The sequence below is a fragment of the Suricata suricatta genome, chromosome 12 (genome assembly GCF_006229205.1).
Source record: "Suricata suricatta isolate VVHF042 chromosome 12, meerkat_22Aug2017_6uvM2_HiC, whole genome shotgun sequence".
Lineage (NCBI taxonomy): Eukaryota > Metazoa > Chordata > Mammalia > Carnivora > Herpestidae > Suricata > Suricata suricatta.
Genome location: NC_043711.1, coordinates 11,824,041 through 11,839,311, shown reverse-complemented (window position 1 = coordinate 11,839,311; position 15,271 = coordinate 11,824,041). Strand labels below are relative to the sequence as shown.

At 47.3% G+C, this 15,271-nt stretch overlaps 1 protein-coding gene across 1 annotated transcript; it reads left to right on the top strand.

The window, feature by feature from the left end:
• Positions 1-8,007: 8,007 nt before the first annotated feature.
• LOC115275047 (olfactory receptor 10H2-like) lies at positions 8,008-8,967 on the top strand. Its single transcript, XM_029918636.1, has one exon. The coding sequence runs from the start codon at positions 8,008-8,010 to the stop codon at positions 8,965-8,967; it is 960 nt and encodes a 319-aa protein (XP_029774496.1).
• Positions 8,968-15,271: the final 6,304 nt, after the last annotated feature.

Here is a 15,271-nt window from a genome sequence, read left to right as displayed (position 1 = left end):
CAGTGTCCCTAGTTTGCGCTAGAGATGGAAAGTAACTGGACCCGAGTTCTACCTCTAAGAGCAACTGGGCAAGGGAGGGAGATGAGCCAGTGCTGAGTCATGCAAATCTGGGAGATAAATGCCATCAAGATGCAACAGGCTTCCAGGATGTTACAACCCCCCTGACTTCCCTGGAAGCCATCGACGTATAAAGATCCAGAGAAGAAAATCCACTGACAATTGACTTACCACCAACACTAGAGAGCGCCATCCTGTACTTGTGTCTGCGACCAGATGGAAGACACAGGGGTGTTTTGGGGTGGAGAGAAGTAGGTGCAGGGCAGTACTCTTGGGGACAAAGTGGGTCTAACACACCTCTCCGTCTGCAGCTGTGAGCAAAGACTCTGGCACCAGCAGGGGCCATTGAACATCTGGGGACAAATTGACTTGAACAATATTTCATTGTTACCCCTGGTCAGAACCGGTGGAAAGACCCAAAAATACACAGTCCTGTCTGGGAGAACAGCTGAGCAAATCTGGAATGCTGTGGTTCCAAGAGACCTTGGTTATTGGTCATTTTATCTCCAGTGGCCACACACTCAATGCTGGGCACACAGTAGGTGCACATAAAACACCTGTGAGACAAAGCTCATAGTCTAAGAAAAAAATTGAAATGGGGATTGAGTAGGGTGAGAGGTTCACCTCGAGCAAGCACCTACTGTGTGCCGAGCTCTTTGCACACATTGTGTCTCTTATCCTTATCATTCAGCTCCTTTTCACAGAAGAGAAAGTGAGGTCCAGGGAGGCCAAACCACTTGTCCAGGGTCACAGCGTCCTCTCCAGGCAAGACTGCAAGATGCAGCTGAACTGAGACCTTGGTCTCCATTCCTCCTCCACGCTTGGTATTGACCCCTGTCTGTGACGATGTTAGCTTTGTATCCTGACCTCTCTGGGTATCCAGAAGCAGCAGCAAAAGATGTTTCTTCTCCAACCCGATCTCGTTTCTTAGGTGAACGTCTGTTTCTCTGATGCCCTTCCTGACTTGAGTTGTGCCAGCAAGTCCCCTGGATTCCCCCCACATTCTGGCTCTTCTGCTGGCCGGTGGGACAAAGCTGAGAGGAGAGGGTTGGCTGGACCTCGGTCCCGGCTGGCACCTCCTGCCAGCCCACTCTCCCCCTGCGCCCTGGGGGGTGGTCCTAAGGTGCCTCCAAGTCCCTTCACATTTTGGCTCCAGTCTGACTTCCCAGCATCCTCTGACCCCAGTCTGGACACCTCTCCATCCTTTGCTCATGCAGGTTCCTCTGCCTGCCCTTCCCTTCCTGACACAGGGTGCCGGAGACTGTTTATCCTTTGTTCAGCTCCGATGGGACCTTCTTCCTTTCCTGCCTGCACTGTGGGGTCTCGCAGCACTGTGTGTGCCTTCCTTCACTGGTTTCTTTAATGTATTTTTATTGAGCATTTACTATGTGTGAGAGTCATTCTTGATGCTGGAAACACAGCATGGAACCAGTGAGGCAAGATGTCACAGTCTTGTGGGAGACACTGACCCATAAGAGTCTGCATGATAAGAGATTGCCAGGGAAGTGAGGAATCAGAGAGGCACCAGACCCAGCCAGGGATGGGGCAATCACGAAAGGCTTCCTGGAGGAGGAGGTGGCATGTGATTTGAGACCATGTTAGTTGAGGCAGATAGGAGCAAGGCATGAAGGATGTGCTGGGACCTGGGGTCAATTCCAGAAATTGAAAATGCTCCCATCTCAATTTAGTCTAGAGGTGCAGAGAAGGGGAGCTGGAGGAAACTGGAGGGGCTCGCAAGGAGCAGACTTTTGGCTGCAGTGAGGCATCTGGGACTAGGGAGCCATGGATGGTTCTAAGCAGGGGAAGAATGGAATCTGGTGTGTTTAGCAGGATCCCTCTGTGTTGTGTAGGAAGCAGGTGCAGAGGTCAGAGCCAAAGCAGAGAAGAGAATCAGGAGGGAATCTGTAGGGGGTATAAATAGTGTCACTCAGAAATGCATCTGCTGCGCACCTGGCTGGCTCAGTCAGTTCAGCATCCAATTCCTGATTTTGGCTCAGGTCATGATCTCACAGAATGAGACTGAGCCCCAAGTCGGGCTCTGAGCTGACAGTGTGGGGCCTGCTTAGGATTCTTTCTTTCTCCCTCTCTCTCTGCCCCTCCCCCGCTTACACATGCACTCTCTCTCAAAAAAAAACCAAAACAAAACAACAACAACAGAAAAAGCTCAGTGACAATATTAAGGAAAAAAGAGAAATGCGTGTCCACTTGGAACCTCAGATTTACAGACGTACATCGGTAAGGATCTCAAGATGAAATCCTGGGTGCTAGTGCCCTCAATGGCTGGTGTCCTTGTAAAGAGAGGAGAAGATGCACAGACATGAGAAGCTCATGGGAAGATGCAGGCAGAGATTAGAGTGATCCAGTCAAGGGTGCTGGTCGCCACCAGAAGCAGGGAGAGAGGCGTAGACTGAGCATCCCCCGGAGCCTCCGGAAAGAGCTCACCTGCCCACACCTGGCCTCCAGAGCCGCGAGGGAGCACTCCGCTGTTGGTCCGAGTCACCCAGTCTGGGGCCATTTGTCTCCTCAGCCCCAGGAACGGAATACAGGGGCTGGTGCTATTTTCTGGGTTAAATGTGCCCCCCTCCCCCCACGCGGGGTCTCAGAGGCGAGAACATGGGTGCAGGAGGAGAGTGGGCACTGAGCTGCGGTGGGACCCAAGGGTGAGGCAAGCCCGGCTGCTGGTGGCTGTGATGGCCTGGCCCTGTGCCCTCCCTCCCTCCCTCCTCATCCTTCAGCCGGGGGTGGCCTGGGCCTCCAGCAGGGCCACGCTGTAGAGATCCCATCTCTGGCCCAGCGCCTCTGCTCCTGGAAAGGCCGGGCATCCTCCCCTCTTCTGTGCCCTGGGGCCCAGGCCTTCCTCAGCAGGCACAGCAGAGGGCACAGGCCTGCTCTGGGAGGCCCCGCGGTGCCTGCTGGGGGAGCCCTGGGGAAAGGAGGATCCATACTCCACACTCCCTGAGAGGGAGGGGCTGTGCTGAGAGAGCAGAGGAGGGGCAGCAGCCTCCTTTTGTACACCCTCCCCTGCCCAGTTAGAGGCGTCTTGGTACCTCCATGTCCTGGCCCAGCCCTCCTCTGCAGGGTTTCAGAACAGCCCAGCTCCCAGCCCCGCGCGAAGGGCCTCAGGGAAGGTTTGGGGGCCGCATGGACCACTGTGGGCTAATCTCAGGGGCGCTAATCTCAGGGGCGCCTCCCTGAGGCCACCTCCTGACACTGGGGCCCTGACGGCGGCCCCTCCCACATCCCTGCTTGGGACTCCTCTGGGATGCCTTTGGAGGAGATCTTGAAAAAGGGCAGGTGCAGCCTCCCGCCCCGCCCGCAGGACTTCGGAGCTCCTGGTGTTAAGCGTAAGTGGGGAGACCCAGGGCTTCCTCTGCTGCCGCAGCAGAGGGTGTGCCCCTGGGTGTCCTCCCGGAGGAGGTGATGCGAGCCTAGGGTTTGAGGAAGGACTGTGGGTAGTGAGAGTGTTGGGGTGGATCTTGGGACCCAGGGCCCAGCCGAACACGAAGTTGGAGGCAAAGAAGGCCCGAGTGGAGGCCTCTGATTCCTGAATTGTTCACCCCAGGCTCACGCACGCATGTCCGGTGCGCCCCTGGCTGTCACGGTAGATCTTGGTGAGAAGGTTGTGTGTCAGGGACACGAGCGTCAGTCACCATCTCCCCGCCGCTGCTGTGTCATACTGTACGAGTGTGTGTGCACCTGCAGGCGTGCCCAAGGCCACGACTCCGCAGGTGCGTGAGTCCTTCCCCGATGCAGGGTCTCTGGTCTGCGCAGGTTCACAGGGCTGAGCGGCGCTGCAGGTGCATGCGGCGCGCTGTGTGCATATGTGGTGTGAGAGCTGACAGCAGCTGCGCGGGTGGGAGGGGGCGGTGGAGTACAGGTGTGTGGAGGTGTGGGGGCACACCCACCCACATGTAGGTGTTGGTGAGACACGGGGGGCACCCGGGTCCCAGTCTGTAAGAACAGGAGGCCCCCACTCGCCCCTGAACAGAGCGGTTCTGAGGTGCCTCCTCTTCCGCCCTCACACACCGAGCTCAGAGCTGCTGCGGAGGAGCAGGAAGGCTAAAGGAAGGTGGCGGGTCTTCCTCTCTTTGCTCCCTAGGCGCTCAGACCTTCCCTCTCCCTCTCTGGGGACAGGCTGGGCTGTGAACCAGGAGAGTGACAGCGCAGAGGTAGAAGAGGGCCAAGAAAGGCCCATTTTGCTCTAATAATTATTACTTTTAATACCATTATAATTGTTATTATTAATTATTTAGAGAGAAAGAGGGGAGAGGAGCAGAGGGAGAGAGGGAGAGAGAATCTTTTATGTTTATTTATTTGTTTTGAGAGAGAGAGACCTGGGGAGAGGCAGAGAGAGAGGGAGAGAGTCCCAAGCAAACTCCACACTCAGTGCAGAGCCCACCATAGGGCTTGATTCCACAACCCTGGGATCATGACCTGAGCCAATATCAAGAGTCTGACACTCAACCGACAGAGCCACCCAGGTACCCCAGTCCCATTTAGCTTTCTAAAACAATGTGACAAAAATCACACAATAAAGATGTTTCAAGAGTGGCTTTTTAAAAAAGTTTATTTATTTATTTTGAGAGAGAGACATAGAAGGCACGAGTGGGGGAGGGGCAGAAAGGAAGGGAGAGAGAGAGAGAGAGAGAGAGAGAGAGAGAGAGAGAATCCCAAGCAGGCTCAGAGCTGCCAGCACAGAGCCCGATGCGGGGCTTGAACCTACAAATCCGCAAGATCATGACTTGAGCGGAAACCAGGAGTCAGAGTCTTATTAATGGACTAAGCCACCCAGGGGCCCCAAGAATGAACCATTTTAAAATGTACAATCCATTGGCATTTAGCATATTCACAGTGTTGTGCAACAACCATCTCTTTCTAGTTGCAAAATACTTTCATCATTGTTGAAAGGAAACATTGTCTTTATGAGTAGTCACTCCCCCATCCTCCCTGCCCCCCTCCCCCGCCCCAGCCCCTGGCAGCCCCTGGCAGCCCCTAATCTGCTTATGAATTTGTGCAGTATTTCATAGTAATGGAATCAGTCAACCTTTTGTTCAGACAGCCTTTTGTGCCTGGTTTTTCTCACACAGCGTAGTGTTGTCAAGGTTCATTCAGGTTGAAGTGTGTGATTGTACTTTTTTGTGTAAAAAGCACATGACAAAATCGACCATCTTAACAATTTTTAAGTATACAGTTCAGCAGTGTTAAGTATATTCACACTGTTGTGTAATAGATCTCCAGTAGGCTTTTTTTTTTTTACAAAGAGGGTGGGAGAGGGGCAAATGCAGAGGGAGAGAGAGAGAGAGAGAGAGGGAGGGTGGGAGGGAGGGAAAGAGAGAGAGGAATCTTAAGCAGACCTCACACTCAGCATGGAGGCTGACCTGGGGCTTGACCCCATGACCCTGGGATCATGACTTGAGTTGAAATCAAGAGTCAGACTCTCAACCAGTTTAGCCACCCAGGGCCCCCCATAACTCTCTTCATCTTGCAAAATGGAAACTCTATATCCATTAAATAAAACTCCCCACTTCCCACTTCCCCTGGTCCTTGGCAACCTCCATTCTACTTTGTTTCCATGAATTTGACTACTTTAGATACTTCATGTAGGTGGAGTCAAACAGGACTTCTCTTTTCTGGGACTGGCTGATTCCATGTAGCATAATATTCCCAAGGTTCATTTGTATTGTAACGTGTGACCAGATTTCTTTCCTTCTAAAGCTGAATAATATTCCACTGTGTGTATAGACAGCATTTCATTTATTCATTCATCCATCCATGGACATTTGGATTATTTCCACTTCATGGCTGTTTTGGCTAGTGCTGTTATAAACAGGGGTGTGCAGACCCTGCTTTTGCTACTTTTGCATATATATGCAGAAGTGGGAAGGCTGAGTCACATGGTAGTTCTATTTTTTAAGAGTTTTTGGTATTTCAGTTTGTTTACCTTTATTTTTAAAGTTTATTTATTTATTTTGAGAGAGAGAGAAAGCAGGAGAGGGGCAGAGAGAGGGAGAGAGAGAGAATCCCAAGCAGGCTCCATGCCGTCAGTGTGGAGCCCAGTGCGGGGCAAGAACTCACGAACTTTGAGATGGTGTCCTGAGCTGAAATCCAGACTCTGCTGCTCAACTGACTGAGCCACCTGGGCACCCTCATCCTTGCCATTTAAACATTCACAATGTTGTGCCACCCATGCCTCTAGTTCTAGACATTTTAGCACCACAAAGGGAAATCTGCAATCCATGAACAGTCACTTTCCATCCACCCTACTCCCATCTCCTGGCAACCACTGATCTGCTTTCTGTCTTGATGCATTTAATTCCTCTGAATCTTTTTAATAAATGAAATCATATGATGTTTGGTCTTTGTGGCTAGCCTCTATCACTCAGCATAATGTCTTTGAGGTTCATCGTGTTGTGGTGTGGGTCAGTGTATCATGTTTTGGATGCTGTGGGAAACAGCAGCAAGGAGCCAGTCAGGAGAGTGTGATTGAGCAAAGCTCTTGTGCCCTTACAACCTTTGCAGCTTGATCCAGTTCCTCAGAGGTTAACTCACTTGAGTTAAGATGTTATTGCACAAATGTCCTTCAAGCTTCTTGAGTTAAGATGTTATTGCACAAATGTCCTTCACGCTCTGGCACTCTTAGAATAACAATAAGAAGAGGGTATAAAGTTCCTAGGAAAATGTTGTAACAATAACTGTGAGAACAGAAAAAGTTTTGTCTAGAAAAAAACCTTCTCATAGCTGTGGCTGTTTGTATAAAACTGCTGCATGTGAGAAATAAAGTGGCAATATGGGCGTCACTCATGTTGTTCCTCCCGTCCCCATCCTTTGACTCTCTCTTCTTTTCCTCATTCCCTTACCCTTGCGTTCTTGCTTCTGAGCACCTGCACGTGCACTACAGGATGCCTAAATGATATTCCGTTATCTGGACATGCCACTTTTCCTTTATCCATTTATCTGTTGATCTACCCTGCATTTAAAAAAAAATGTGGCATTTTTGCATCCAGTCTGTTGGTGGCAGAGAGAGGAAGGCAGAGAGACAGAGAGGGAATACCAGATGGATCCGGTGCTTGGAAGGAGAGCTACCCCCACAGGGAGCTGGGCCAGATGTGAGTCTGTGGTCACTGGAGGCAGGGTGTGGGAGAACCTATAGCTGGGAGCCTAGGTTGCTCCAGGAAGCAGGAGGTTGGGGATAGCAGAGTGGGTAGGGCTTGAGGAGGTGGGGGTAGAGGGGAGGATTCAGAGAAAGGCACTGTGAAATGATCAGCTATAGAGTGGGAGTCAGAGAACCTGACTCTGGTGATGCCAGTCAGGCCACGTCCTTGTGAGGGACTCATGCAAGTCGGGCCACACAACAACCAAGGTAGCTAAGATCTCAGAGTGCATCACTTCACCTAAGTGCCATGGCAGCCATGTGGCATAAACATTATTATTCCATGTTCTGGCTGAGCTAGTAAAGGATAATGCTGAGATTTAACCAGAGTCTATGTCCTCTCCATGACATGCAGGAGACAAGAACTCCAGCCAAATTGGCACTTAGGTAGTAGCTCACTCTTAAAATTCAGGAAGGATTTGGAATCACAAGATGGGGAGAAGCATGGAGTGATCACCATGCTCAAAGACAGGAAGACAGGTGGTTGTGCATGGAGTCAATAATAGTAATAACATTAGTCATAATTATTATCAGTATTATTTTTTACTGAGTTCTTACTATGCACTGGGGCCAGTGCTAAGAACTTGAGGCACATGATCTTCTGTGAACCTTGGGCAGCTCTGAGGAGTGCTAACCATCCTCATGAGCAGCGTGTGGCAGAGGGACTGGCCATGTCCTACAGGGTAAGGGGGCCCCTCCTCCAGGAAGTCCTTCCAGGCTGGGCTCAGCGTACACTCAGGCTCAGGACCCACCCGCAGCTCCCGCCCACCTGGCTATCCTTGTTCTCTCCCCACCCAGGGATGGCCGCCATGCTGGGCCGAAACCAAAGCTCCGTGTCTGAATTCATCCTTGTGGGCTTCTCCACCTTCCCGCGGCATCTCCTGCCTGCCTTCTTCCTGCTGTTCCTGCTGATGTACTTGTTCACGCTGCTGGGCAACCTTCTCATCATGGTCACCGTGTGGAGAGAGCACAGCCTGCACACGCCCATGTACCTCTTCCTGTGTGCCCTGTCCACCTCCGAGATCCTCTACACCTTGGCCATCACCCCGCGCCTGCTGGTCGACCTGCTCTCTGTACACCGCACCATCACCTGGGCAGCCTGTGCCAGCCAGATGTTCTTCTCCTTCACCTTCGGCTTCACCCACTCCTTCCTGCTCACCATCATGGGCTATGACCGCTACGTGGCCATCTGCCACCCTCTGCGCTACAATGTTCTCATGAGCCCCCATGGCTGTGCCTGCCTGGTGGCCTGGTCCTGGGCAGGTGGCTCAGTCATGGGGCTGGTGGTGACCACAGCGGTTTTCCACCTCACCTTCTGTGGACCCAATGAGATCCACCATTTTTTATGTCATGTGCCTCCTCTCTTGAAGCTGGCCTGTGGAACCGATGTACCTGCCGTGGCCCTGGGCGTGGGGCTGGTGTGCATCACGACCCTGCTGGGCTGCTGTCTCCTCATCCTCCTCTCCTACATCTTCATCGTCGCTGCCATCTTGAGGATCCCCTCAGCTGAGGGCAGGCAGAAGGCCTTCTCCACCTGTGCGTCCCACCTCACTGTGGTCATTGTGCACTATAGCTTTGCCTCTGTGGTCTACCTCAAGCTCAAGGGTCCCCAGTCTCTGGAAGGAGACACCTTAATGGCCATCACCTACACAGTCCTCACGCCCTTCCTCAGTCCCATCATCTTCAGTCTCAGGAACAAGGAGCTGAAGACCACCATGAAGAAGACCTTCCTCAGCAAACTCCATCCCTCCATCATCTAAGTGGCCAGTGTGGACATGGTTTTAGAAGAGGGAGAAGGATGACCTTACCCTCATCTGTACAATGGGCTTAATAAAGCCTACCTAGTAAGAATGGTATAACATTCACGTGATGACACTGTGACAGAGCAGGTGCTCAATAAATGTCAACTTTTATGCTTCTTCCTCCCTTGGTTTGTGTCTTGGATATTAGTTTTATTGTATAATCAAACAGTGTCACTGAGATATAGTCCACATACAAATCATCACCACAATCAACTTGAAACATTTTTGTACCCAAAAGAGAAACCCATACCCATTCAATCACTCCCTATTTCCTCCCCAACCTCCTTAACCCCCAGCCCTAGTAAACCACTTTAAAATATATATATTTAAAAATATTTTAAACATTTATTTATTTTTGAGAGAGAGAGAGAGAGAGAGAGAGAGAGATCATGAGCAGAGGAAGGGCAGAGAGAGAGGGACACACAGAATTGGAAGCAGGCTCCAGGCTCTGAGCTGCCAGCACAGAGCCCAATGCAGGGCTCAAACCCATGAACAGTGAGATCATGATCTGAGCCAAAGTCAGATGCTCAACCAACTGAGCCATATGGGCTCCCCTCAAAAATATATTTTTTTAAGTTTTAGTTGAAGTATAGTTGCCACACAGTGTTACCTTAGTTTCAATTATACACCGTAGTGCTCAGACAACTGTATACGTCTGTCAAACACAACACTATTCCAACACCACTGACACATTCCCTACGCTGTACATTTCATCCCTGGGACTCACTCATCTATTACCCTTTCTGGACATTTCCTACAAATGAAAGAAATATATGTTAGGGAATTGTGTTGACTGAGTTCTTTCACTTAGCATAACTTGTTCAAGGTTCTTTCATGTTGTAGAACGTATCAGAACCTCATTTAAAAATATTTTTAATATTTATTTTTGAGAGAGATACAGACAGAGTATGAGCAGGGGAAGGGGAGAAAGGGAGACACAGAATGCAAAGCAGGCTCCAGGCTCTGAGCTGTCAGCACAGAGCCTGACACGGGGCTTGAACTCACGATCTGGGAGATCATGACCTGAGCTGAAGTTGGACCCTTAACCAACTGAATCACTCATGTGCCCCAGAACCTCATTCCTTTTTATTGCCAGACACTATTCCCTTATATGCACATACTGGACTTTATCTGTCTGTTCATCACTTGGTGAGGATCTCAGTGTTTCTGCTTTTGCTATTTTGAATATCGTCACTAAGATGTTTGTGTACAAGGTCTTTGCTTGAATATAGTTTCAAACTGTTCTGTATATACCAAGGAGTGGATTTTCTGGATGCAATGGTAACTCTATGTTTAATTTTGAAGAACGTTCCAGACTCGTTTACAAAGCAGCTGCACCTTTCTGTATTCCCACCAGCAGTGCTGAAGGGTTCAGATTTCTCCACATCTTCGCCAGTGTTGGTTATTACCCATCCTGTTCATTGTAGCTATCTCTGTGGTGTGATGTGGTATCTCATAGTGGTTCTGACTTGCATTTCCCTAGTGAGTAATCACGTTGTACATCTCATCACATGCTTGGTGCCCATTTCTGTGTGTTTTTGGAGAAAAGCCCTTGATACCTCACCCAGTTTCAAAATTGGGTTGTTTGTCTCTTTGTTAAGTTGTGGTTAATTGTTTAGAGTTTCCAGTTACAAGGATCTAAGCAGATCTGTGAGTTCCGAATACTGTCTTGCATTCTGACTTGTCTTTTCATGATCCTCTTGGTATTCTTTTCAGGACAGAAGATTTTAATTCTGATGACAACCAACCTACATATTGTTTTCTTTCATTGCTCTATGCTTTCGTTGTCCTGTCTATGAAACTATTGCTTAGTCCAAGGTCACAGAGATTCACAGCTATGTTGTACTCTTAAGAACATTCTACTTTTAGCTTTTGCATTTAGGTCTTTGATCCACGTGGAGTTAATTTTTGTACATAGTGTGAAGCAGGGGTGAATCTTAGTTTTGGCTGGGTTTAGTGTGGTTGCAGTCTGCTTGAAAATGACCATGTCTGAACTTCCATTGGTTCCCGTTCCTGTGATTATATAATGTTGTGGTGAAAGGGGAGTCACAACACGTGTATGCGTGGGGTATACATTATTCAGATAGAATTAGCAGACAGTAACATTACTTCTGGCTCTTGGGTTGCTGTCACTGTTGCTGGGGTAGCAATGGTAAAAGTTAGTAATAACCAGTATATGAATATATAGCATATGTTGAATATTATACTATATTCATTAGTTTTGTGTTTTTTCATGTTTATTTATTTTTGAGAGAGACAGTGACAGAGAATGTGTCCACAAGTGAGAGAGGGGCAGAGAGAGAGGGGGACAGAGGATCCAAAGTGGGTTTTGTGTTGACAACAGAGAACCTTTATCAGGGCTCGAACTCACAAATCCACGAAATCATGACCTGAGCCGAAGTTGAATGCTTAACCGATAGACACCCTGGCGCTGTATATTCAGTACTTTTAATATAGCATTTCTTTATTCCTCAAAATCCGTAAATGGAAAAAAAGGCAATTTATGCCAACAAAAAATGGCTTGTTATTGATAATCTCCTGTTGCCTTCGAAGTCATAGGAATAGAATTATTTCTGAATGGAGCATTAGGTGTAAGAATGTAGAGCAGGAGAGGGGAGGGGAAGGGATGGAGGGGAGAATGAGAGATTTTTGGACATTAGCAGTGGAACAGAGAGAGGTAGCCAGGCAAGGCAAGGAAAGAGATAGTGGCTTCACCGGATAGAGCTGTAGGCTCTGCGGGGTGGGGAAAAGAGTGGGAGAGAGGTGAAGACCCTATTGCTGGTAGTGACGGTCTGTTTGGGGAAAGAGAGCAATCGGCTCGAGCCTGGGCAAGAACCTGGTGCAGAGAACGCAGGTGTTATGTTCTAGGCGGTTTTCATGTGACATCGATGATAGGCTTCTTCCTTATCTGCCCATGAAACCTCCAGTAATGTGTCATTGTCATGACCTTGCTGAGCTGCATCGGTCTGCTGAATGCATCTGTCAGCTCTCGCTGTGAAGTGGACACAGGAGGCAATGCTATGTCTATTTCTTTTCCCCCTGAGTCGCCTTGACCTGGAGCGAAGGAAACATGGGAAGGGGCTTCACCCATGCGACAGGTGGAATTCCCTCTAGTGAGTTGGCTCTTTGGTACAAACTATTAAACCGAGGAAGAGAGAAACATGCAGACAGTATTTCCAATGTGCAGCGGCCACTGCCTCTGATCCACCCAGTCTTCCTCAGGAAGCTTCGAAAGTTAGCACAGCAATAGCTACCTCTCCAGTTCCCATTTTCTGAAATGAATCTTCTCTCAAATTTTGCTTATTATCTGTATTTTGAACATTTTGTCTTCCTTTCATGCATAGTACCCATTTCTTCCTAATTACCCAACTTTTACAGGTGAAATGTCTATTTGGTTGGTAATTTGCCAGATATTAGCAGCATGTGATCTCATTGAGATCTTACCATCTTTATGCTGATTCCGTTGGAATTTTCCACTACAGTCAACTGGGAAGCCCTTGAGGGTGAATTCAGACACGGAACTGAGGTGTAGCCCCAGTGTGGCAGCCATCCCTGCTGGGGAAGGAGGGAAGATGGCTCAGTGAACATGACTCAGGGTCTCTGCTGAGCCCGGCCTGGGAGGACTTCCCAGATGGGCTCCCTTGACCCCAAGCCCATGGCCAGTCCCTCGCCACATGCTGTTCATGATAAAGGTCTGTCTTCATGGAGCTGCTTGGAGTTGATGTAAAATCATGCCCTCAAGTGCTTTTTATACAGGTCCTGAGGCATAGTAAGAATTCAAAATAATAATAACAATTATTATGACTACTATTTAAATCCCAGTGGAAGGAGCCTAGAGTCTCTCTTCAGCCACAACTAGGCTGAGTCCCACTTCAGAGCTTGCCAGTGCCTGACTGGAAAAATAAAGAAAAAAACAAGTCATCTTTTCTTAAAAAAAAAAAAAGTATGCTGTGATCCCTAATAAAAAAATTGATTGGAACAATCGGGTACTGGTTGGTGTTCCATCTTGAAAAGGATAGTGCAAATCTTACCTTCACTATGTCCTACAGGCTGCATCAGCCTAAGCTGTGTGAAAGCTTAGTAAGTATTGTGTGGTGGCTTTCTTCTTTTTATACAAAACTCTACCATGTTATCTGCATGAGTTAAATACATTTGAGAAGTTGTTTAAAGACAGTGCTTGCAGGGGGACCTGGATGGCTCAGTAGGTTAAGCGTTTGACTTTGGTTCAGGTCATGATCTCACAGCTTGTGAGTTTGAGCCCCGTGTCAGGCTTTGCTGTCAGCTTGCTGCCCACTCTGGATCCTCTGTCCTGCTCTCTGTCTGCTCCTCTCCCCCTTGTGTTCTCTTTCTCAAAAATAAATAAACATTAAATAAATAAATAAATAAATAAAACGGTGTTTTCAAAGAAACTCCAAATCAATATTAGGTTAGTTCCTTATTTCTCCTATAATGAATCTCTATATATCTTTGATATCATAATATAATATTATATGTTATGTTCTAATATATTTCATAAAATCATGTCATAATATGTATTATATGACATGTTACATATTATAATAACATTAATATGTAATCATATACATTATAAAAATATATACTGTGGTACTATTATATGATGTTTTAATAATTATGTGTTATCACTGCATATTAGAATAAAATTATATTACATATTATACATAACATAACTAAATATGTTATACATGAAACATAATATAATTATTTAATAGTATTAGTAATAATATGTAATAATATACATAGTATGTAAAATATTCATATATTATATTATACTATATACTATATTTAATATTGTTCTATTATATATTTTGTAATTATTATATGATTTTGTTATACATAACCATTATACATATACCATATAATAAAATGAAACATGCTATATATTATATATTATGTTAATAAAATATCATGTTAATATTATGTATATTATATATACCATGTGTATAGTATCTAATATATGTAATTTACTACATATTGCACTTTATAAAATGGAAAAACACAATTACAGCAAACTATATTGTATAATATATTGTAAACGCACTAGAATATTATTTACTCATGAAATGGAGTTTTGTAGGCAATTAACAAATATTTATTATGAACCTACTAGGCGCCAAGCCTGGTAGGACTATAATGGTCCAGACAGAGTCCCTGCCCCAGGAGCTCAACAGGGAGCGATTAACAGAGGAACGGAGTACCAACGTGTGCTGTGCTGTAGGCAATCATGCTGTGTAGAAATAATTCATGTAAACCACCCTGCAGTGCACACACAAGGTCTCTGTACCATGTGACAGTGCTAAGAGCATTAAGAGCTGAGGGTTTACCTCCTCCCAGCCCCCCGCCCACACACTTAGCAAAATCCCGCACGTTCTGTGGAAACAAATGCCCCCAGCAAACAGAATGGTGTCCTCCGGCTCCTCCTCCGATAGTGTTGGTTGAGGGCACATCCCAGTGCCTGTGCTGGGGCCCCTGCAGGTACACGGTCAGGTGTGTCCCCACAACACACCTCAAGGGCCTTGGGCCGACGAGCAAACCTGCAGCTGGGCTCTCGGGGCTCCTCCACCTTTGCTGACAGACTTCCCAAAACACTTGCACTTCTCAGGAGCCATCTCAACGTCCCAAGTTTCTCCATAAAAAAGAATGGCCAGGGGGCTGCCTGGGTGGCTCAGTTAAGCATCCAATTTCAGCTCAGGTCATTATCTTGTGGTTCGTGGGTTCTAGCCCCGCTCAGGCTCTGTGCTGACAGCCAGCTCAGAGCCTGGAGCCTGCTTCTGATTCTGTTTTCCATCTCTCTCTGAATCTCCTCTGCTCATCCTATCTCTCTCTCTCTCAAAAATAAATAAAAATATTCCCTGTTCATGGATCGGAAGAATAAACATTGTGAAAATGTCATTACTACCCAAAGCAATCTACACATTCAATGCAATCCCCATCAAAATTGCACCAATATTCTTCTCAAAACTAGAACAAACTATCCTCAAATTCGTATGGAACCACAAAAGACCCCGAATAGCCAAAGTTATATTGAAGAAGAAAACCAAAAAGGGAGGCATCACAATCCCAGACTTTGGCCTCTACTACAAAGCTGTCATCATCAAGACAGTATGGTATTGGCACAAAAACAGACACATAGACCAATGGAATAAAATAGAGAACCCAGAACTGGGCCCACAAATGTACGGTCAATTAATTTTTGACAAAGCAGGAAAGAGTATCCGATGGAAAAAAGACTGCCTCTTTAGCA